Here is a 25,003-nt window from a genome sequence, read left to right as displayed (position 1 = left end):
CTGGGAACCTCCATACGCCGTGGGAGCGGCCCTAGAAAAGGCAAAAAGACAACAACAACAACAACAAATAGTGGAGAGCGGACAGATGGCCTGGGAGAAGGAAGAAGGAATAAAGAAGCTAAGGGGAGTCAATGTGTTACCAACCTTCGCAAGTGGGTCCTAGCAAGGGCCCTTCTGCCTGGTGTCGCTCCAGCCAACAGAATGACCTCTGGTGGGTTCAGAAGCAAAGGAAAGCATTAGGCTTGGATCAGAGAGTGGAGCCGACGCTGGGCAGAGTGAGCTGAGCTCTAGAGCGCACACTACTGGCAGATGTCCCTGCAGCTGCTCTGCAGGGAGTCGTCCTGAAGAGGGGGCGGGGCTCGGCCGGGGCTCGGCGGGGCGGGGCTTTCGATCCAGCGCCAGGTCACAGCGCAGGCGCAGGCGCAGTGTCTCTGCACGTGGGCCACTGCCGCCACTTTGGAGGGAGTGTCCTGCGCACACACACCGGAGCGGAGGTGTCCCGCCAGGAACTCCGGTCTTGAGGCCTCTGCATGTGGCCCCCTGTGAGCAAGTACAACTGGGCTCAGCACGGAGGAGAAGGAAGGTTAGCCTTTACTTATTACCCTGGTTCTGTGTTAATTTCCTGGGAATTGTTCATGGGCTCTGCCGGTGACAAATGTGCAGGAATGGATTTTGTATTTTGTGAAGCTAGAAAACCCGAGAGGAGAATGTGTTCTGTGGGATGAACCAGAGAGCGTTAGAACACACTGGTCAGTGGGCACCACTACCATCAATGGTGAGCTCCTCTCTGGGCCAGGAGGGGAGGCGGTCCAGGAACTGCGCTGCTGCGATCCAGGGAGATGAGCTTAGAAGAAACAGAGATGTCAGGTGCTGATGCTGAAGCACCGGGAGCCGGGAGAGAGGTCCCAATTCCCGGGAGGTCTGGCTAGGTTGCAGGGGCAGCCCAGAGGGTTTGGACCCCAGAAAGTTGTAGTGATAGTTAAGGGCAGGCAGCCCCAAACTGCTACATAACGTGTACAAACAACAAAAAATGGCCAGCATGCAAGAGCACAAGCCTCAGGATGGTCATCCCCAGAAAATGCCCAATGTCTTCCTGGACCTGAACCAGTTTGGGGATATGGAACTCATTCATGGAAGTGGTTGCCAGGTTCCTAGGAAGTGTACACTATGATGATGCTGTTGATTCTTCCCCCGTGGGGCTATTTGCCTGAGTGAGAGAGCCTTGGGCACAGGTGGGTACCTAATTTCGAGGGCCTCTTGGATGCAGGGGCTGAGCTGACTTGAATACTTAGATCTGAAGCATCACTAGTAGCCATGACTGGAGAGAGCACCTGCCTGAAAGTGCCAACTGCCAAGGTCCAGATCTATCAGCACCTTCAGGCAGAGGCTATGCTTTCTCAGGCTTCTTCCAGCCTATGAAGGCAGGACCATTGCTGGGATGCAGCAAAGGCAGGACCACTGCTGGGGATGCAGCACTCCTCTGAGAGGCAGCTTTTGGGTTGAGAATCCCCAGGCAGCCTTTCCAACTTTGCGTAGAACTGCAGTGCTCACACTTCCAGCCAGCTTCCCTGCTCTCTCTGCTTCACTTGGGGTCATATCTATGTTGGGACCTGACTGTTCTCCCAGCCTTTCCTGGTTCCCTCTCCCATTTCTTTTTGTAGTTTTCTCCCTAAATACATTTCTTGTATTTTTAAAATGTGTATTTAATTTAAAGTATGCATAACGTAGAATGTATCATTTTAAATTAATTTTTAAATTGTGGCAAACTACATGTACTTAAAATTCACCGTTTTAACCTATTTAAAAGGGTACAGTTCTTGGAGTTCCCACCATGGCTCAGTGGTTAACAAACCCAACTAGCATCCATGAGGACGAGGGTTCGATCCCTGGCCTCGCTCACTGGCTTAAGGACCCAGCATTGCGGTGAGTTGTGGTGTAGGTCACTGACACGGCTCGGATCCCATGTTACTGTGGCTCTGGCATAGACCGGTGGCTACAGCTCCAATGAGACCGCTAGCCTGGGAACCTCCATATGCTTCGATGTGGCTCTAAAAAGATAAAAAGACAAAATAAATAAATAAATAAATAAAAGGGTACAGTTCTTGGACTACCTGCTGGTGGCTCAGTGGGTTCCGAACCTGACTAGCATCCATGAGGATACAGGCCACATAACCCTGGCCTCGTTCAGTGGTTAAGGATCCGGCGTTACCACAAGCTGTGGTGTAGGTCGCAGACGTGGCTCTGATCCAGTGTCGCTGAGGCTGTGGCGTAGGCCGGCGGCTGTGGCTCTGATTTGACCCTTAGCCTGGGAACCTCTGTATGCCACCGGTGTAGCATTCAAAACAAAAATAAAAATATATAAAAGGGTACAGTTGTTAAAAAGGCATTAAGAACATTCACGCTGTGAGAGCATCAGTATCATCTGATGGTCTCAGAACTTTTTCATCTTCCCAACCTCCACCCATTGCCCGATCTCCTCAGCCCCTGGCAGTCACCATTCTGCTTTTTGTCTCTATGAATTTGACTACTCTAGATATCTCACCAAAGTGGAATCATACAGTATTTATCCCTTTGTGATTGCATCATTTCATTTAACCAGTAATGTCTAAGATTCAACTGTATTGCAGCATATGTCACCATTTCACTCCGTTTTAAGGCAGAATAATACTCCATGTATGTAATGTGCCCTGTTTTGCTTACCTATTCATCTGTTGATGGATACTTGGGCTATTTTTGTCTCTTGGGAATAATGCTTCTATAAACATAGGTGTACAGATATCTTTTTGAGAAGAGTAAAATTGCTGGATCATATGGTAATTCAGTTTTAAATTTTTTGAGGAATTACCGCAATGGCCACACATTCTTATGTTCCCACCAGCAGCTCACAAAGGTTCTAATTTTTCCACATCCTTACCAACCCTTGTTTTTTTGTTTGGCTTTGTTTTGCTGCACCTGAGGCATATGGAAGTTCCTGGGCCAGGGATCGACCCTGTACCATAGCAATGACCCAAGCCGCTGTAGTGACAGTGCCAGAGCCTTAATCCGCTGTGCCACCAGAGAATTCTGTCTACCCATTTTTAAATTGGTTTTTTTGTTGTTGTTGTTATTTGCTTTAGGAATTCTTTGTATTCTGGATGTTAAGTTTTCAGAAGTTCCGCTCCCCCAGTGGTTTATAATAATAATTGATTTCTCTTTCACATATATTTTTTTAGTTGGAATATAGGGTTTTTTTGTTTGTTTGTTTTGTTTTTTGTCTATTGTCTTTCTAGGGCCACACCCGTGGCACATGGAGGTTCCCAGGCTAGGGGTCCAATCGGAGCCGTAGCTGCCAGCCTACACCACAGCCACAGCAATGCAGGATTTGAGCCGCATCTGTGACCTATACCATAGCTCATGGCCATGCTGGATCCTTAAACCACTGAGTGAGGCCAGGGATTGAACCTGCATCTTCATGGATAGTAGTCGGGTTCATTAACCACTGAGCCAGGACAGGAACTCCGAAATATAGTTGACATTCAATATTATGTTAGTGTCAGGTGTCATAATGATTTGACACTTGGCTACATTATGAAGTGATCACCATAATACATCTAGTAACCATTTGTCCCCAAAGTTATTACAGTATTATTAATCATATTCCTTATGCTGTTTATTATGTACCTGTGGCTTATTTATTATATACCTGGAGGTTTATATCTTTTTGTCCAGCCCCCCCTCCACCCATGGCCTTCTGGTGTTTACCCTTTTTCTCTCATATCTTTGAGTCTGTTTTCATTTTGTTTTCTTTGTTTTGTTTTTAGATTCCACATATAAGTTAGATCATAAGTATTTGTCTTTCTCCTTCTGTCTTATTTCACTTAGCATAGTGCCCTCTGGATCCATCCATGTTGTCAAAAATAGCAAGATTTCATTTTTTGTAATTGTTGTGTGTACGTCTCACATCTTCAGCACTTCACCTGTCAACACTTCAGTTGCTTCTGTATTTTGGCTATTGTGAACAGTGCTGCAGTGAACATTGGGGTACCTATATCTTTTCCCATTAGTGTTTTCCTTTTCTTTATGTAAATACCTAGGAATGGAATTACAGGATCATGTGGTAGTTCTATTTTCAATTTTTTGAGGACCCTTCAAACTGTTTTCCATAGCAGCTGCACCAAATTACATTCCCACCCACGGTGTATGAGTCACCTTTTCTCCAAATCCTCACCAACACTTGCTATTTCTTGTCTTTTTGATGATGGCCATTCTAACAGGTGTAAGATAATATCTCATTGGTTTGCATTTCCCCTGAGTATTGGTGTTGTCAAGCATCTTTTTATGTGTCTCTTGGCCAATCAACTCCTCACATGTTTACGATCAGCTTGATTCTTGCTTCTTGGAGGACCTGTACAAAGACAATCGTGTTTCTCTCAAAGTGAAGAATTACAAGAGCCCATTGACAAATGGAGTCCTGGCTAAGTCTGGCTCACAGTGGGTCTTGTCCACTGTGGAGACAGTGGGTCTGAAGATCCATTCAATGGTCATTTCTCCAAGCTCTGAATGTATTACCAGTATTCATATACTTGGCAGTTGCAGTAATCCTAGCATAGGGCTCTAAGCCTATGGGGGTAAGAGCTATTATAGTGATGAAAGCCAAGCAGAAACCTCTGCATCAAATACCTCTCCACCAAAATAGTTAATCACAAATATTACTGAATCCCAGGGGTCATGGTGGCGGTTAGTGCCACCATTAAAGACCTAAAGGATTCACATCTTTCCATATCATAGTGTATGATCAGTCTGTCCCCTCTGGGAATTGGTGAATGGCTGTGGACTACTGTGGACTTAACAAGCCTCAGTTGTGCTGCTAATCAGATGTGGTACCAAGGCTAGAACAGATTAATCAGGTCTCAGGTAAGTAATATGTGTCAACTGAAGTGGTGCATACACTCCTTTTTGTTCTAGATAGAAAAGAGCAGGAATAAAAAAAAATCTATAGCCTGTGGGTCAAATCTAGTCCACTGTCTGTTTTGTAAATAAAGTTTTATTGGAATACAGCTACACACACACCCATAACTGTATTATTGTATGTTTTTACACCGCAACAGCAGAGTTGAGTAGTTGCAACAGAGACCATATAGCCTGCAAACCTGAAATATTTGCTATCATGTTCTTTATAGAAAATTTTCCTGACCCCAGGAAAAGAAGACCTGAATCGGTTTGAGTTCACATGGGGTGAACAACAGTATTCATTTGCAATTTCATGTCAAGGTTCTATTTACTCTTCCACCCTCCACTGTGATGTAGTCCAGAGGTCTGAACTGCCTGAACATCCATAGGAATCATTATGATCCCTCATAATCCATTATAATCCATGATTATATCATGCTGGTTGGATGGGATGAGCAAGAAGTGGCTAGCATTCTGGAGGCCTTGGTAGGACCCATACTCTCCAAGAGCTGAAACCCAAATCTTGTGCAGATTCAGGGACCTACCCCTTTAGCAGTGTCTTTAGGAGTCCAGCAGTCAGGAAATTCTGGGACAGCCCCTCCTAAGTAAAATACAAACTGTCACATCTTTCATCTCCTACCACAGAGCAGGAAGCAAAATCACTGGGTTCTAGAGGCAGTACACTCCACATCTAAGAACATCTGTACAGGGGATGTGTTAGATGACATGGGAGTCTGATAGTTCTGAGTGGGGCCCAGGGCATGAAAGATGTCCATAGCAGGTCTAGGCTGCAGTGCAAGCAGTCCTATTCCTTGGGCCATATAACCCAGTGAACCTTAATGGTATTAGAGGTGTCAGTAGTGGGAAAAAAACACACGTGGTGCTAACGACAAGCCCCAGGGAGAGAATCGCAGCACAGGCCTTTAGGATTCTGAACTCCAACGATGGAATTGCTAAGATGGGCACCCATGAAGTGACCCTGTTGACGGAGAGAGAACCTGTAGGCCCAACATGTTATACCCCACTTAGAAGACATCTAGCTGCTTATGCCTCTGAACATCCAACCTGTGAGCAACAGAGACCAACGGAGGTCCTGACGTGGCACTGTCCATGAGACCAACCAGCCACTTGGCAAGTCAACCACACTGGGCCCTTTCCATGGTGGAAGCATCTGTGGTTTATCCTCACAGAGGTAGATACCTATTCTTTTTTTTTTTTAATTTTTTTTATTTTCCCACTGTACAGCAAGGGGGTCAGGTTATCCTTACATGTATACATTACAATTACATTTTCCCCCAGCCTTTCTTCTGTTGCAACATGAGTATCTAGACAAAGTTCTCAATGCTATTCAGCAGGATCTCCTTGTAAATCTATTCTAAGTTGTGTCTGATAAGCCCAAGCTCCCGATCCCTCCCACTCCCTCCCCCTCCCATCAGGCAGCCACAAGTCTCTTCTCCAAGTCCATGATTTTCTTTTCTAAGGCGATGTTCATTTGTGCTAGATATTAGATTCCAGTTATAAGTGATATCATATGGTATTTGTCTTTGTCTTTCTGGCTCATTTCACTCAGTATGAGATTCTCTAGCTCCATCCATGTTGCTGTAAATGGCATTATGTCATTCTTTTTTATGGCTGAGTAGTATTCCATTGTGTATGTATACCACATCTTCCGAATCCAATCATCTGTCGATGGACATTTGGGTTGTTTCCATGTCCTGGCTATTGTGAATAGTGCTGCAATGAACATGCGGGTGCACGTATCTCTTTTAAGTAGAATTTTGTCCAGATAGATGCCCAAGAGTGGGATTGCAGGGTCATATGGAAGTTCTATGTATAGATTTCTAAGGGGTAGATACCTATTCTAGGTGTGAGCTTGCCTTCCTGCCCTCAGAGCCTCTGCCAGCTACATATTCCAGAGGCTTACAAAGTGCCTGATCCATAGGCACGGGCTCCCATCCAATGTAGCATCCAGCTGAGGGACTCGCTTCATGGAGGGTCGTAACCAAAGGACCCCCTGGAATGGCGAGTGGACGGTCCGAGGGCTGGGCGCTGCCAGCTGTGGCCCAGAGACCAACTAACTACAGTAATGAGGGCTGCAATTTGTCAGAAAGAGAAGGTACTGGGAACCATGGCACAGCTGGCTGTTCTCTGAATTTCTGGGAGCCGTAGGTCTGTGAGGCATAAGGGTGTGGATTGTTACAGTCGTAGAAATGTGCTCTTTGGATCCTGCTGCAAGGAGCAGCATTGATTGATGGCCCAAGATGCCGTACCACAGGGTCTTTTCCTGTGTTTGCACTGATGCCACCTTCCCCACGAGCATCTTCTAGCTGATGACTGAGCAGGCCCATTCCAGGAAGACAGGGAATGCCTCCAACAGGTAGCTTTGGTTCAGGGACAGCTTGTCTGCCTGGCTGAGCTTCTCTGGGAACTGAGCTACCATCTGACATTCTTCCCATCCATGCCTCCTTCCTTCTCTCTCAACTTCCACTTGGGTCAAACCAGCACCTGCTGTTCCCCCAGTAATTCTCTTTCATGTCTAATCCTGTCTTGGCAGCTGCTTCTAGAGGCAACCTGAGCTAATAGACTTATATGCTCACAAAATATCTTAAGTTTTATGTTATTATCCCATAGCACAGAGGCAGATCACAAGCTGAATTTTAAAGAGAGTAGATGATTCACCTGATGTCACTCTAGACCAAATGTATCTCAGACCTCTTTCCAGCCTCTCTGGTGGGCAATTAAAAGAGAGGCTGTGTTGGAGTTCCCGTCATGGCTCAGTGGTTGACGAATTCAACTAGGAACCATGAGGTTGCGGGTTCGATCCCTGGCCTTGCTCAGTGGGTTAAGGATCCGGCATTGCTGTGAGCTGTGGTGTAGGTTGCAGACCAGCTCAGATCCCGAGTTGCTGTGGCTTTGGCGTAGGCCAGTGGCTATGGCTCCGATTTGACCCCTAGCCTGGGAACCTCCATATGCTGCGAGAGCGGCCCAAGAAATGGCAAAAAAAAAAAAAAAAAAAAAAAAAAGAGGCTGTGTTATAATATGATAGAAACCACTTAATTGGGTTGTTTCAGAAAAATGGGATTCTTCTACCCCAAATATGTGACTAATTGAGAATCTTTTAGAATGAGAGTCTTGGGCTTGTTCCCCTCTGTGCCTTCCAGTCTCAAGAGCTTATGATTTTTCCTTGTAGATAGAGTGATTTTGTTGTTGCTATTCTAAGAAAGGCGTCTTATTACTATACATTGAAACCCTAAAATGATCCAGAAAAAGGAAGGCTCCATTTCTTCATTTCTATGTACGTGATCGGAGGATGTGGACCTGGCCAAGCTCTCCTACCCTCTTTCTCTCCCTTACATCCGTCAGGCCATACGGGTTGGTCCTCTTGCTCTTCCTCAAACAGGCTAAGCTTCAGGAGTCTGTCTTTACTGTTCTCTAGCTTTAAATGCTATTAGCCTAGATCTTCACAGGCTCAATTCCATAATTTTGGTCTCTACTAACTCTTCTCTCTAAATGGGCTCTCCCCCACCACACTTTCTATAATTTTGTTTTCTTCAGAGCAATTATTACTACTTGAATGTTTTCATATATTTGTTTAATTATTGTCATTAAGTAATCTCCAGTAGAATGTAATATTTTGAAAGCAGTCTTCTTCGCTTTTATATGTAGGTTTTTCATCAATACTTGTTGAATTGATTATTAATGCAGAAAATACATACCTTGCTGCTTTAGCTGGACTCTCGACCCCTCCCCATTCTCTTGCCAGTTACCTTTTCTCATAGGGAAAATCTGGTAAAAAATAAGCATCCATCTGAAGAAGTAAGTTATAAAACATACAACATTGTAGAATCCTCTTACTCATTTAATAAATGTCACAACATTGTAAATCAACTAAACTTTAAAAAGATGTGCAAGAAAAAACAAAAACAAAAAACAGTCATTTAATATATGCTTATTATAGGCCTATAATATGCTAGGGATTTTTTATAGATCTGGAGATCCAACAAGGTTTAAAAAGTTCCTGCTAAAATGCGACTCACTCTATGGTAAGGAGGAAACACAAGAATAACAAACAAAATAACTACCAAAAATCAGATAATAATGTGTTTGTAGAAAATTTTGAAGAGGTCACAAGATGGAGTGAGTGGGTAGCTATTTGAAATGAAATGATCAAGGAGGATCTCTAAGAAGGTGGGAGGAAAATGATTTTAGAGTTTCAGTTCAGAGTTTAAGTGATCCTTAGAGTGTTTCAGAGTGGTTGTACCAGTCTTCACCTCCCCCCTCTCAATTTATGAGAGTACCAGAGGGAAAATAGCTAACTTTAATGCTTAAGGCAAATGTGAATGTAGGAACTTTGAGGAAGACAAAAACAAAAGTAGTGAATGATGTCGAGAGTAGTAGTAGTTGTGATAAAAGATCCAGGCAGGCAGGATGGAGGTTCTCTTGGGTTTTGTAAATCTAGATAAGAGGACTGGATTTTAATACTGAGATGGGAAGGCATTGAGTGATTTTAAATAGGGACCGATATGGTCTTTTTTACATTTTAAAATGATGAAGAGTAAAACCAATTCAATTTTTAAATGGTCAGAGTAGGAGGATTCTGGGAAGACGACAGAGAAGGGAGCACTAGAAATCTCTCTCTCAATCCAGACAACAGTTGTACCAGCAGAATCTGTCTAATACGACTGTTTTGGAACTCCTCAGTCTATGGAAGGCTTGCAGCTTCCAGGAGAAGTCTTAAAGAGTATGTCATGATAATTTTGGTCAATTTCAGCTCTTGGCACAGCAGCAGCTACCCATCTCCTGCCACTCAGCACTGTGGCAGGCATTTGTGCATGTGTTTTGGGAGTCGTTTGCTGGGGCCAAGGTAGGCCAAAAGGACCCTGTCTTCCAAACATTGGGAATCCACTCTTATCTCCAGTTGCTGCCTCTGATCACAGAAAGGCAGGTGAAGAGGCAGTGGCCTTTATTTTTGCACCTCTGCCCTCTGTTGTGAAGTGATTTCCAGGGGTTAAGAGGAGTGGTGCCTTTTTCCTAAGCCCACTTCATTTTTCCTTTTCTCCTTTTGGGAGTATGACATTGAAGACTAGGTCATTCGAAGGCCACTACACATGTAGGGGAAATTAGAAAGTACTTGCGTATGCCCAAGGGAAGGTACAGGCTCAGAACAGACTTGGAAAGACCTTAAGTTTTCAACTCAGGCTGATCCTCAGCACAGAGACAGTTGATAACAAGAAACACAAAAACAAAACCATTAAATCTTGGGGAAGGAAGAAAATCTGATTTCTAGAGTTATTGTATTTAAATTCCAGTTTTCAACTTTTGAATTTAAAAAATCACAGCCTATGAAGGTTCCCAGGCTAGGGGTCAAATCAGAGCTGTAGCCTCCAGCCTCCGCCAGAGCCACAGCAATGCGGGATCTGAGGCGTGTCTGTGACCCACACCACAGCTCACGGCAATGCCCTGTCCTCAACCCACTGAGCAAGGCCATGGATCGAACCCACAACCTCGTGGTTCCTAGTCGGGTTCATTAACCACTGTGCCATGATGGGAACTCCAACTAGACAAAGACTTTTAAAAACTGCCTTAAAGATAACTAAATAACTAAAGGAAAATGCCGAGAAGGTCAAGTGAGTGACGTAGGATCAAAATGGAAATATCAAGAAAGACATAGAAAACCTAAAAATAAACCAAAAGAAATTCTGGAGCTAAAAAGCTGAATAACTGAAATGAAAATTTGACTAAAGGGATTCAAATGCAGATTTACATGGATAGAAGAAAGAATATTCAAACTTGAAGATAGGACTATGGAAATTATCAAGTGTGAGGAACAGAAAGGAAAAAAGATTGAAGAAAAATGAACAGATCCTAAAGGATGTGTGGGATACCATCAGACAGACCAGTGCATGCACTGTGGGAGTCCTAGGAAGAGAAGAGAGAATTTTTAAGGAAATAATGGCAGAAAATTTCCAATGTGATGAAAGACATGAATATAAATATTTAAGAAGCCTAATGAATTCCAAGTAGATCAAACTCAAAGAGACCCCCCCACCAAGACACATTATAATACAATTATTGAAAGATAAAGACTAAGAAAGAATCTTGAAAGAAGAAAGAAACCATTTGTGACATACAAAGGATCTTCAGTGATTGTCCATGGGTTTCTCACCAGAAACTTTGGAGGACAGGAAGCCATAAGTCGATGTATTCAAAGTATTAAAAGAGAAAAAAAAGCCTGTCACGCATAAATCCTATATCTGTAAAAAACTGTCCCTCAAAAGTAAAGGAGAAACGATATCATTTCCAGATAAACAAAAGCTGAAGGTGTGCATTACCAGTAGACTTGCCTTGTAAGAAATGCTAAAGGAAGTCTTGCAGTTGAAATGAAAGGATGCTAGACAGTAATTTGTATGAAGAAACAAAGGTCTCAGTAAAGGTGACTATATAAGAGCTATACTGTAGCTCTTGTAATTGTTAAGAGGTAGTATTTTTTTAATAATCATTTTTGTTTTTTCCATTACAGCTGACTTACAGTGTTCTGTCAATTTTCTACTGCACAGCAAGGTGACCCAGTCACACATACATGTATACATTCTTTTTTTCTCACATTATCATGCTGCATCACAAGAGCTAGTATTAATTTAACTATGGTGTTTAATTCCATTTTTTATTTTCTACATGGTTTAAGAGATCAGTACATTTTTAAAAGCCTTAGTCTAAAATCAATTATTGTTATAACTTTGGTTTGTAACTCTTCCTTTAGCTGTCAGCATAATTTTAGAGACAAATGCATTAAAAACTATTAGTTTATGAATTCCCACTATGGTGCAGTGGGTTAATGACCTGGCATCGCTGAGGTGGCTCAGATTTGATTCCTGGCCTGGGAACTTCCATATGCCATAGGTGCGGCCAACAAAAGATAAATAAATAAATAAAAATTATTAGCTTATATTTTTTGACACACAGTATATAAAGATGTAATTAGTGACATCAACAGTGGGAAGAGGTGAGGACCAAACTGTTAAGAAGCAGATTGTTTTCGGCATTATTGAAGTTGTTAGTATACATTCACATTAGAGTGTTATAACTTTAGGATGTTAAATTTTATCTTTTCAGTAGCAACACACACACGAATCTAAAGAATATACACAAAAATAGATGATAAAGAACTCAAACACTTCACCACCAAAAAGTCAATTAAACACAAAATAAGATCATAAGGTAGGAAATGAGAGACAAAAGAGCTATAAGACATATAGAAACTAAATAGCAAAATGACGAGTTCTCTCCTTAAGAGTAATTACCTTCAATGTAAATAAATTAACCTACAATCAAGACAGAAGTTAGCAGAATGGATTAAAAAATCCAACTATATATCGTCCACAGGAAATTCACTGTACATCCAAAGACAGAAATAGGTTGAAAGTAAAAAAGATAGAAAAGGGTATTCCATGCATATAGTTACCAAAGGAAAACAGGGTTGGGTATAACCAGTATCAGACAAAATAGACTGTAATTCAAATAGTTTATAGGAAACAATGAAGGACATTATATATTAATAATATATTAATTACATGTTAATATTTGATATAAGGCATAACAATTATAAACATTTATGCCCCTAATAAAAGACCATCAAAGTATACAAAGTAAAAATTGCCAGAATTGAAGGGAGAAATAGAACGACAATAGTAGTTGGAGACTTAATAATCCATCCTCGTAATGGATGGAACAACTAGACAGAAAATCAGTGAGAAAATAAAGGTGGAGTAAGTAACACTCCACTCCCAACAATGGATAGAACATTAGACAGAGGGAGTTCCCGTCATGGCGCAGTGGTTAACGAATCCGACTAGGAACCATGAGGTTTCGGGTTCAATCCCTGCCCTTGCTCAGTGGGTTAAGGACCCGGCGTTGCCATGAGCTGTGGTGTAGGTGGCAGACGCGGCTCGGATCCCACGTTGCTGTGGCTCTGGTGTAGGCCGGCGGCTATAGCTTCGATTCAACCCCTAGCCTGGGAACCTCCATATGCCGTGAGAGCAGCCCTAGAAAAGGCAAAAAGACAAAAAAAAAAAAAAAAAAAAAAAGAACATCAGACAGAAAATAAGTAAGGAAACAGTGCAATTAAGTAACACAATAAACTACTAGATCTAACAAACATATACTTAACACTCGGCAACAGCAGAATATGCATTCTTCTCACATGAGACATTTTCTCAGACTAGACCATATGTTAAGCCACAAACTTAACTCTTATGACATTTTAAAAGAGATCACACAGAGTATCTGCTTCACCTAGAATGGGATGAAGTTAGAAATCGGTAACAGAAAGAAAGCTGGGAAACTCACAGAAATGTAGGGCAAAATATGATCAAGCCATTCCATGTCTGAATATTTATCCAAAGAAAAAGACATCACTATTGTGAAAAGATATCGGCTCCCTCATGTTCATTACGCCATCATTTAGAATAGCCAAGAAGTCCCTCAGGGCTCAGTGGGTTAAGTATCAGCTTGTCACTACTGTGGCTCTGGTTATAGATCTGGCACAGGTTCATTCCCTGGCCTGAAAGCTTCTGCATGCTGTGGGCACAGACCAAAAAAAAAAGAAAAGAATAATCAAGACATGAAAACAACCTAAATGCCCACTGGTGGATTGAATGGATAAAGAAAATGTGTTACACACACACACACACTTACACACACAGGAATATTATTCAGTCATAAAAAAGAAGGGAATCCTGCCATTTGCAACAACACAGATGGGCCTTGAAAGCATTATGCTAAGTAAAATATGTCAGATAGAGAAGGATAAATACTATTATTACCTTACTTATATGTGGAATCTGAAAAACAAACAAACAGACAAACTGAATTTATAGAGAACATACCGGTGGTTACCAGAAAACGGGGGTAGGAGTTTGGTAAAATGGATAATAGTAGTCAGAGGGTACAAATTTAACACTTATAAGGTAAATTAGTCTTAGGAATGTAATGTGCAGCATGGCAACTATAGGTAATATTACTGTGTTGTATATTTGAGAGTTGCTAAGAGAGTGGATCATAAAGGTTCTAATTACACGAAGAAAATGTGAAACAATTTGTGATGATGGACGTTGGCTCATTATAGTAATCATGTTGCAATATATACATAAATCATTATTTTATACTCCTAAAACAAATATATATATATTTTTTTGTCTTTTTTAGGGGCTGCACCTGAGGCATATGGAGGTTCCCAGGCTAGGGGTCCAATGGGAGCTGTAGCCGCTGGCCTACACCACAGCCACAGCAATGCAGGATCCAAGCTCCGTCTTTGACCTATACCACAGCTCATGAAAATGCTGGATCCTGAACCCACTTAGTGCGGCCAGGGATCGAACCCACAACCTCATGGTTCCTAGTCAGATTCCTTTCCACTGCATCACAATGGGAACTCCAAAGTCCATATATTTTTTTTTGTCTTTTTTTTTTTTTTTTTTGCCATTTTCTTGGGCCACTCCCATAGCACATGGAAGTTCCCAGGCTAGGGGTCCAATTGGAGCTGTAGCCACCGGCCTATGCCAGAGCCACAGCAACGTGGGATCTGAGCCACGTCTGCAACCTACACCACAGCCACAGCAACACCAGACACGAGCCTCGTCTGCGACCTACACCACAGCTCACAGCAACGCCGGATCATTAACCCACTGAGCAAGCATTAACCACTGAGCAACCCACTGAACCTGCAATCTCATGGTTCCTAGTCGGATTCGTTAACCACTGTGCCACAACGGGAACTCCCAAAGTCCATATTTTAAAATAATCCATCCGTCTTGCTTAAGTTTAGGAAACTGAATATTTAAAGATATCCAAAGTGTTAGGAACAGGCTGAATCTTCCATTTATTCAATTTGTTTAATTAGTAATTGATAACCTAGTTCAGAGCAAACCAATAATGGGGATATTCAGTTAGACTTAACAATTATCTTAACAGACCACTACTTTAAAAAATCTAGAACCACGTTTTATATAAATGTTATATAAAATCACAATTTGCAAATTAAAAAATGAAATATACAAAAAAATTCTTAGTCACCTAATGAAGCTATTTCTTCTTTACCAGTTTTTATTGTTTAGTGTTGGGTTCAAAATTATTTCAATCCAAGATAGTAATACATAGGTTGGTATCTGGATTTTAAAGAAGTGATGATACAGTCACTGAGAAATGAGCAATGAGAAAGTGTGGGGGAATTATCAGGAATAAAAGTCCATGAGCCCTCAACCTCACATGTGCAAATAATTTAGCAGAATAAAAGAGCTATAATGTTAATATGGTCTGGATTTCAAGAGATAAACCAACTTTATTCCCCTTTCTGAAAGTGCAAAAAATAGAGGCAAATTAAGAAAAAATAATCCTCTGATACAAGAGATTGTAAATGAAAAATACAACCTTTATTATGGGTGTTTTTAATAAGTGAAAGGAGTGGGGTTAGAAAGACTTTACATTAGTATATCCTTGCTCAAACTTTGATTGGCATACCAGGTACTTATCATGGGCATATTTTGCTTTCATTCTGCCGTCTGATTTTGTTTTCTATTTGAATTTGCACTGAATCTATTGTCTTGTAATAAACATGGAAATTTTTGTGATTTTTAATGAATGCTAATTTTATTATTCTTTGCCATTTTCTTTGAATTCCTGTAACTGGAATATTATTAAACTTGTCTCTTGTGCCACACTCTTAATTATTGTATTCGTAAAATATTTAATCCTAAATATATATGGGACATTCCATCCAAAAGCAGCAGAATACACATTGTTCTGAGGTGCACATGGAACATTCTCCAGGTAGATCATGTGCTAGGCCACAAAACAAGTCTCAATAAATTTAAGAATACTGAAAAAAAAAACCCCTTAATCCTAAGGTATGTGGGGTAGTCTATGGGAGTCTTTTTGGAAGCATGCATTTCACTGATGGATTTGACTGAGTTTTCAAAAACACAATGGTATTATGTTAACCTGTCCCATTGATGTTTTGTGTTTTAACCCTGGATACTTAGTCCCTCCTCGGGAAAATTTTAGCTCTGTTTCCTATAAAGACTCACAATTGGCTTGACCTGGGGTATTTAATAAGTTGGAGATACGGACACTACCATTTTCTCACTTTTGCCTTTGGTTGAGTCCTCTGAGCTGATCTTTCTCAGGCTTCCATTAAACACACTCTGGTTTCTAGCATTTAAGACTAACAGAGACCCATATAGCTGCTTTCAAATATTTGTAGTATTTTCAAATGTGAAAGATTTTGGGAGAATTTATGGAAATATGAGGAGTACAACTAGGAGCAGTGAAGCGAAACTACAGCAAGAAATGTTTAGGTCTGCAAAGAAAAAAGGGTTGGCATTCGGAGTTTTATAAACCTGCCTCTAGGAGGCAGTAAGATGCAGAGATTGAGAATGGCTTCCCAGGGACTTCAGATCAACTACAGCCATTGCCGCCCCTGTGATCTGTGCCTTGATTTGTTCTGTGAAATAGGTATGATAGTAATGCCTCCCTCAGAGGGTTTTTGTAAGGATTAAATGAGATGCTTCCTGCCGGCTACTTTCCATTGTATCCAGTACAGGATACACGTTCAATAAAAGTTAGCTTTGTTATTGTGGAAGAGACTCTTTGCTTTTGTAGGCTTCCCATCACTGGAGGAAATTAAGCAGAGGTGCAATGAGACCATGGTAGGGGTTTTATAGATACGATTTAAGCAATGGAGAGTCTCTTCAGCTCCTGAGGTTTTCTGTTCTATCATTTTGTTTCCAGTGAATATCAAGGCATCTTTCATGTATGACAATGGTGGTATTAACCTGGATATCCTGCTTTTTTCCTGGTGGTACAATTCCGATGGTACAGTCTCCCGTAGGCAGCCTGTGACCACAAAGTAGGGCAGAGAACACCACTGCTTAAGTCCGGTGTCCATGCTGACTTCATGGGGCAAACTCACTGCAAATGTCAGAGACCGAAACAGATGGTCTGTGAATTCAATTCAGGGAAAATGCTAAGGATCCGCTCTTTTGATAGCTTGAATCTTTCTCATTTGACGACAAAAATTAAAAAGGGTCATAACATTCATTGTGAGTAAGACATAAATGAGAAAACGGACACAGTAATACATTGTTGGTGGGAGTATAAATTGCAGACATTTTGAAAAGAAATCTAGTAATGCCTATTGTAAGTTAAAATACATACTTTCTTTAACATACCAGCTCCATTTTGGAATAGTTTTTCTGTAGAAATATGCACAGTTGTAAAGGCTATGCTAAAGAATCTTTATTTTGGGAGTTCTCTTGTGGCATAGCAGGTTAAGGATCCAGCGTTATCACTGCAGCGGCGTGGGTCTCTGCTATGATGCAGGTTCGATCCCTGGCCCAGAAACTGTTCCGTGCTGCAGGTGCAGCCAAAGGAAAAAAAGAATATTTACTTTGGCGTTGATCATGGTGGTCAAAAAATGGATGCAGTCTCGTTGCTTATTAACAGGGCAGCAGTTCAATGTAGTACCTTTTTTTCCCCCTCTCTTGGCCACGCCTGCAGCATGTGGAAGTTCCTGGGCCCAGGATAGAATCTGAGCTGCAGCTGTGACCTCCACCGCAGCCACAGCCACACCAGATCCTTAACCCACTTTGCTGGGCCAGAGGTGGAACCCATGCCTCAGCAGTGACCTGAGCTGCCACAGAGACAGTGCCAGATCCTTCACTTGCCGGACCACAGTGGGAACTCCCTCCCCCACCCTTTTCTTCTTCCCTTTCCATCCTCTACTTCCCCTCACAAAACAAGGAATTTGTGTGGAAATGGGCATTTTCGTCTTACAAGTCTAGTGTATAAAAAAGCACCTTATCATGCTTTTCTTTCCTATTTCAGGCACTAGGTATTTATTGCAAAAATTGTTTTTAAGCAGAATAGAGTCCTCCCCATCCCCTGTTCGCGGAGCTCTGCCATCTCCAGTGAAATGGAATTTCCTAAGATCATGCTGTTCAGAGAGAATACAAAAACAACATGCCTTTGAGATACATCTATTTACTAGAAAGACCAGTAGCATGTCTTCTTATGGTAAGCAATAATTCCAAGTGCCCTAAAAGCAAAATCAAATCTTTTGACTCCAATGTTATGTCAACAAGGGCAAAAAAAAAAAAAAAAGAATAAAATATATAAATCAGTTAGAGGGACAAAGCCAAGATTTTTCTCCTATAGTGGCAAGTAGCTATTATTAAATATTTGTGCAGATAAGTTTCTTGAAATTTCTCTTCCTAAAATGGTATTTATTTAAAGGTTTTAATGAAATATGTGAACTATGCAGTTGAACAAATTTCTGTCTTTCCTTCTGAAAGATTTGAGCCCTGGCTGACCTCTTTGTTAGAATTGCTAGCGTCTTACATTAATTTTCTTTCCAGAGTTCTAGTTTTGTCTTTTTTTTTAATTACCTTAAAGTCTTTATTACAGAACATATGAAACAAATACGAAAGTATACAGAAAAAGCGTAATGAATCCCCACGTACCCATTACCCAGCGTCAACGCTCGTGTATCCATGGCAACTGGAATTTCATCTGCAGCTCATTTACTCTTTCAAACATATTATTTTGTAACAAACGACAAATACCATAAATATTTTAGCTAAGTCAAAGGTATGAATTCTTCCAAATATAACCACAATGCTATTATCACATCTAAAAGAAGAGGGATATTTTCTTAATATGAACAAATACAGGTTTAGTGTCAGAATTTCTCATTGTCTCAAATGGCATATATATTTTTTATTATAGTTTTTAATCTATAGGTTCTCAATATATTTTTCCCCTTTGAAATTTGTCTGCTGAAGAAACTGGGTTGTTTGTACCCCCTTGGAAGCTAGAAACTGGACCTAGAGACTTGATCAGACTTAGATTAGATTTTTTTTCTTTCCAAGACACCTTCTGGGGACTGCGATGATCTATCTGGAGGCACAAAATGTTCGACCGTCACCCTTTGTGAAGATAGCAGCTGTTAATGCTTAATATCTAGCTTCATTAATTTCTTAGATGTTGCAAAACAGTGGTATTCTAATTGTAGCATTTCTTCTTTCTTTATTTGCTGGGATATTTCTCTACATACAAAATTCTACTGTTCTATCATTTTAGTCACCCAGTGTTAGAATTTGTACAGAGAACGCAGGATAAATGTTTGAGTTTATCCTTTTACTTAGCTGTTTTCACAATAACGAATTCACCCCCTAGTGTCACCCAAGAGTGGCCAGTTAGGTTTTTGGGTGCGTTTGTTTAGCATCACTGCAAACACTTGGCATTAAACATATTTGCTGTGTCTCGAGACATTGCCGTTATTATTCTTACTGATGCTCTACCTGGCTAGTGTCCTCAACGGCCTGAGTCCACGTCCATGACCTTAGTCTTCCACGGTTTCTTTGCTCTTTAGGATGACAAAGGGTTGCTCACTCACCTTGCACATTTTCTGCACTAGACTTGGAAGTAGCTTTCGGTGGGTTCTTAGCTCTATTGAGGTTGTCATCATTCCTAAGCCTTATTTCCAGTGGACAGAGCAGAGATTATTTTTTTTTCCAATAAAACGTATCATTATGTCAGAGTTCCTATTTACATTTTATTAATTTATTTATGCATGCATGCATGCATGCATGCTTTTTAGGGCTGCACCTACAGCCTTTGGATGTTACTGGGCTAGGGGTTGAATCTGAGCTGCAGCTGCCAGCCTATGTCACAGCCACAGCAGTACGGGATCGAAGCCTCATCTGTGGCCTACACCACAGCTCACGGCAACACCAGACCCTTAACCCACGGAGGGAGGCCAGGATTCATAACCCACTGAGCCACAGTGAGGATTCCCCTATTTACACCTTAAGTTCAGGAGTTCCCGTCATGGCTCAGCAGAAACGAATCTGTCTAGCATCCATGGGGACGCAGATTTAATCCCTGGTCTTGTCAGTGGGTTAAGGCTCTGGTGTTGCTGTGGCTGAGGTGTGGGCCAGCAGCTGTAACTCTGATTTGACCCCTAGCCTGGGAACCTCCATATGCCTCAAGTGTGGCCCTAAAAAGACAAAAAAATAACTAAGTAAATTTAAAATCAGAGTGGTCTTATATCTGTCTCGCTTGTGTTTTATGTCTCTGTATCCTTTGCCCTGCTGAAAGCCCCAGTTCTCAAGGTCGTCATAGATGATGTAACTGGAATATCACACACCTATTTGTTTTATCCACAATATACAATAGAAACATCAGAATAACCGTACCAACCCCCCATCGACAATACAATTTTTGCATTTCTGTGTTTCATTTTGGATGTTTCTGTTGATTTGATTTTAAGTTGAGTAATCGTTCCTTCTGCCATATCTAATCTGCTGTTAATTCCATGTGGCATATTTTTCATTTCAGATATTGTACTTTTTCTGCCTAGAACTTCAGTTTTAGCCTTCTTTCATCTTCATAGTTTCTTCTCACTAAGGTGATGTTTTTCTCTATCCTCTTGGACATATGGAGGATATTTATAAGAGCTTTTTTAATTGAATATATTGTTGATGTACAATATTATACTAGTTTCAAGTGTACAACATAGTAAATCAACATTTACATAAATTATTAAGTGATCTGCAAGTCTAGGAACCATCTGTCCCCATACGAAGTTATTACAGTATTGTTGACCTGTACCTACATCCTTGTGACTTATTTATTTTGTAACTGGAAGTTTACCCTCTTCTCCTTCCCTTACTTTGCCCAACCCTCTACTCTCCTCCCCTCTGACAACCACCTGTGTGCTTTCTGAATCTATGAGTCTGTTTTTGTTTTGTTTCACCTGTTTGTTTTGGTTTTTAGATTCCACAACATAAGTGAGATCGTACGGTATTTGTTGTTCTCGGATTTATTTCACTTAGTATAATGCCTTCTGGATCCATCCGCGTTGTCAAAAATGGCAAGATTTTTTTAATGGCTGAGTAATATTCCATTGTGTATGGTTACTGCATCTTCTTTATCCATTCATCTATCAAGGGACGCTTAGGTTGCTTCCATATCTTGGCTATTTAAATTAGGGTGCTGCTCTGAACGTCAGAGTGCGTATACCTTTTTAAATTCGTGTTTTTGCTTTCTTTGGATACAAGCCACAATTGTATTGTATGACAGTTCTATTTTTTTTTTTTTTTTTTTTTTTTTTTTTTTTTGTATTTTTTTTTTTTTTTTTAATTTTATTTTCCCACTGTACAGCAAGGGGGTCAGGTTATCCTTACATGTATACATTACAATTACAGTTTTTCCCCCACCATTTCTTCTGTTGCAACATGAGTATCTAGACATAGTTATCAATGCTATTCAGCGGGATCTCCTTGTAAATCTATTCTAAGTTGTGTCTGATAAGCCCAAGCTCCCGATCCCTCCCACTCCCTCCCCCTCCCATCAGGCAACCACAAGTCTCTTCTCCAAGTCCATGATTGATTTTCTTTTCTGAGGAGATGTTCATTTGTGCTGGATATTAGATTCCAGTTATAAGTGATGTCATATGGTATTTGTCTTTGTCTTTCTGGCTCATTTCACTCAGTATGAGATTCTCTAGTTCCATCCATGTTGCTGCAAATGGCATGATGTCATCCTTTTTTATGGCTGAGTAGTATTCCATCGTGTATATATACCACATCTTCCGAATCCAATCCTCTGTCGATGGACATTTGGATTGTTTCCATGTCCTGGCTATTGTGAATAGTGCTGCAATGAACATGCGGGTGCATGTGTCTCTTTTAAGTAGAGCTTTGTCCGGATAGATGCCCAAGAGTGGGATTGCAGGGTCATATGGAAGTTCTATGTATAGATTTCTAAGGTATCTCCAAACTGTTCTCCATAGTGGCTGTACCAGTTTACATTCCCACCAACAGTGCAGGAGGGTTCCCTTTTCTCCACAGCCCCTCCAGCACTTGTTATTTGTGGATTTATTAATGATGGCCATTCTGACTGGTGTGAGGTGGTATCTCATGGTAGTTTTGATTTGCATTTCTCTTATAATCAGCGATGTTGAGCATTTTTTCATGTGTTTGTTGGCCATCTGTATATCTTCCTTGGAGAAATGTCTATTCAGGTCTTTTGCCCATTTTTCCATTGATTGATTGGTTTTTTTGCTGTTGAGTTGTATAAGTTGCTTGTATATTCTAGAGATTAAGCCCTTGTCAGTTGCATCATTTGAAACTATTTTCTCCCATTCTGTAAGTTGTCTTTTTGTTTTCTTTTGGGTTTCCTTTGCTGTGCAAAAGCTTTTCAGTTTGATGAGGTCCCATGGGTTTATTTTTGCTCTAATTTCTATTGCTTTGGGAGACTGACCTGAGAAAATATTCATGATGTTGATGTCAGAGAGTGTTTTGCCTATGTTTTCTTCTAGGAGTTTGATGGTGTCCTGTCGTATATTTAAGTCTTTCAGCCATTTGGAGTTTATTTTTGTGCATGGTGTGAGGGTGTGTTCTAGTTTCATTGCTTTGCATACAGCTGTCCAGGTTTCCCAGCAATACTTGCTGAATAGACTTTCCTTTTCCCATTTGATGTTCTTGCCTCCCTTGTCAAAGATTAATTGACCATAGGTGTCAGGGTTAATTTCCAGATTCTCTATTCTGTTCCATTGGTCTGTCTGTCTGTTTTGATACCAGTACCACACTGTTTTGATGACTGTGGCTTTGTAGTATTTCTTGAAGTCTGGGAGAGTGATGCCTCCTGCTTGGTTTTTGTTTCTCAGGATTGCTTTGGCGATTCTCGGTCTTTTGTGGTTCCATATAAATGTTTGGATTGTTTGTTCTAGTTCTGTGAAAAATGTCATGGGTAATTTGATAGGGATTGCATTGAATCTGTAGATTGCTTTGGGTAGGATGGCCATTTTCACAATATTGATTTTTCCAATCCAGGAACATGGAATATCTTTCCATTTTTTTACATCTTCTTTGATTTCTTTGATTAAGGTTTTATAGTTCTCGGCATATAGGTCCTTTACCTCTTTGGTTAGGTGTATTCCGAGGTATTTGATTTTGTGAGGTACAATTTTAAAAGGTATCGTATTTTTGTATTCCTTTTCTAATGCTTCATTGCTGGTATACAGAAATGCAACTGACTTCTGAATGTTAATCTTATATCCTGCCACTTTGCTGAATTTATTAATCAGTTCAAGGAGTTTTGGGGTTGAGTCCTTAGGGTTTTCTAGGTATAGAATCATGTCATCTGCATACAGTGACAGTTTGATCTCTTCTCTTCCTATATGGATGCCTTTGATTTCTTTTGTTTGTCTAATTGCTGTGGCTAAGACTTCCAAAACGATGTTGAAGAGCAGTGGTGAGAGTGGGCATCCCTGTCTTGTTCCAGATTTGAGTGAGAAGGCTTTCAGTTTTTCCCCATTGAGGATTATATTTGCTGTGGGTTTATCATAAATGGCTTTGATTATATTCAGGAATGTTCCCTCTATACCCACTTTGGCGAGGGTCTTGATCATGAATGGATGTTGAACTTTGTCAAATGCTTTTTCTGCATCTATTGAGATGATCATATGATTTTTGACCTTTTTTTTGTTAATGTGGTGTATGATGTTGATTGATTTGCGTATGTTGAACCATCCTTGAGAACCTGGGATGAACCCAACCTGGTCATGGTGTATAATTTTTTTGATATGTTGTTGGATTCGGTTGGCTAAGATTTTGTTGAGAATTTTTGCATCTATATTCATCAATGATATTGGGCGATAGTTTTCTTTTTTGGTGGTATCTCTGCCTGGTTTTGGAATGAGGGTGATGGTGGCCTCATAGAATGTCTTTGGGAGTATTCCTTCTTCTTCAACCTTTTGAAAGAGTTTAAGGAGGATGGGCACCAATTCCTCTTTATATGTTTGATAGAATTCACCTGTGAAGCCATCTGGTCCTGGGCTTTTATTTGTAGGGAGTGATTTTATGACCTCTTCAATTTCATTTCTGGTGATTGGTCTGTTCAGTTGGTCTGTTTCTGCTTGATTCAGTTTTGGCAGGCTGTAAGATTCTAGAAAATTGTCCATTTCTTCCAGATTGTCAAACTTATTGCCATATAGTTGTTCATAGTATTCTCTTATGGTTTTTTGTATTTCTGCTGTATCCGTTGTGATTTCTCCTTTTTCATTTATAATTTTGGTGATTTGGGTTCTTTCTCTCCTCTTTTTAGTGAGTCTGGCCAGGGGTTTATCAATTTTGTTCACCTTTTCAAAGAACCAGCTCTTGGTTTTATTAATTTTCTCTATTGTTTTTTGAGTCTCTATTTTATTGATTTCTTCTTTGATCTTTACAATTTCCTTCCTTCTGCTGACTTTAGGACTTCTTTGTTCTTCTTTTTCTAATTCATTTAGGTGGAGGGTTAAGTTGTCAATTTGGGATCTTTCTTCTTTTTTGAGAAAGGCCTGTATTGCTATAAATTTCCCTCTGAGCACTGCTTTCGCAGCATCCCATAGATTTTGAGAGGTTGTGTCTTCATTATCATTTGTTTCAAGATAGTTTTTAATTTCCTTCTTGATTTCCTCATTGACCCATTGGTTTTTTAGTAGCATGTTGTTTAGTCTCCATGGAGTAGGTTTTTTCTCTTTCCTTTTCCCATGGTTGATTTCTAATTTCATGGCATTGTGGTCAGAGAAGATACTTGAGATAATTTCTATGCTCCTAAATTTATTGAGATTCGCTTTATGTCCCAATATGTGGTCAATTCTTGAGAATGTTCCATGAGCATTTGAGAAGAATGTGTATTCTGATTTTTTTGGATGTAGTGTCCTGAAGATATCAATTAAGTCTAACTTTTCTATTGTTTCCTTTAGGATCTCTGTTGCTTTATTGGTTTTCTGTCTAGAGGATCTGTCCATTGATGTGAGGGGGGTATTTAGGTCTCCTACTATGATTGTATTCTCATCAATATCTCCCTTTATGTCTGTTAATATTTGTTGTATGTATCTGGGTGCTCCTATGTTTGGGGCATATATGTTGATGATAGTAACATCCTCTCCTTGGATGGATCCCTTAATCATTAAATAGTGTCCTTCTTTGTCTTTCTTTATGTCTTTTGTTTTAAAGTCTATTTTGTCTGATAT

At 40.5% G+C, this 25,003-nt stretch overlaps 1 protein-coding gene across 8 annotated transcripts in view; it reads left to right on the top strand.

The window, feature by feature from the left end:
- Window positions 1-463: 463 nt before the first annotated feature.
- The window catches only part of DENND1B (DENN domain containing 1B), a 326,057-nt gene continuing 301,517 nt past the window's right edge, over window positions 464-25,003 (top strand). For all 8 annotated transcript variants that reach the window (XM_084979381.1, XM_084979374.1, XM_084979370.1 and 5 more), the window contains exon 1: window positions 464-583. Coding sequence is in view for 4 of the 8 variants with exons in the window: in XM_084979374.1 (XP_084835500.1) it covers window positions 531-583 (53 nt within the window). In the remaining 4 variants the exon portion in view is untranslated. The remainder of the gene's footprint in view (window positions 584-25,003) is intronic.

The sequence above is a fragment of the Sus scrofa genome, chromosome 10 (genome assembly GCF_054392235.1).
Source record: "Sus scrofa isolate SSC_HxYL_T2T_F1_AM1 chromosome 10, Sscrofa_HxYL_maternal_Yorkshire_Landrace_v2.0, whole genome shotgun sequence".
Lineage (NCBI taxonomy): Eukaryota > Metazoa > Chordata > Mammalia > Artiodactyla > Suidae > Sus > Sus scrofa.
This window is presented reverse-complemented; position numbering and strand designations above follow the sequence as displayed.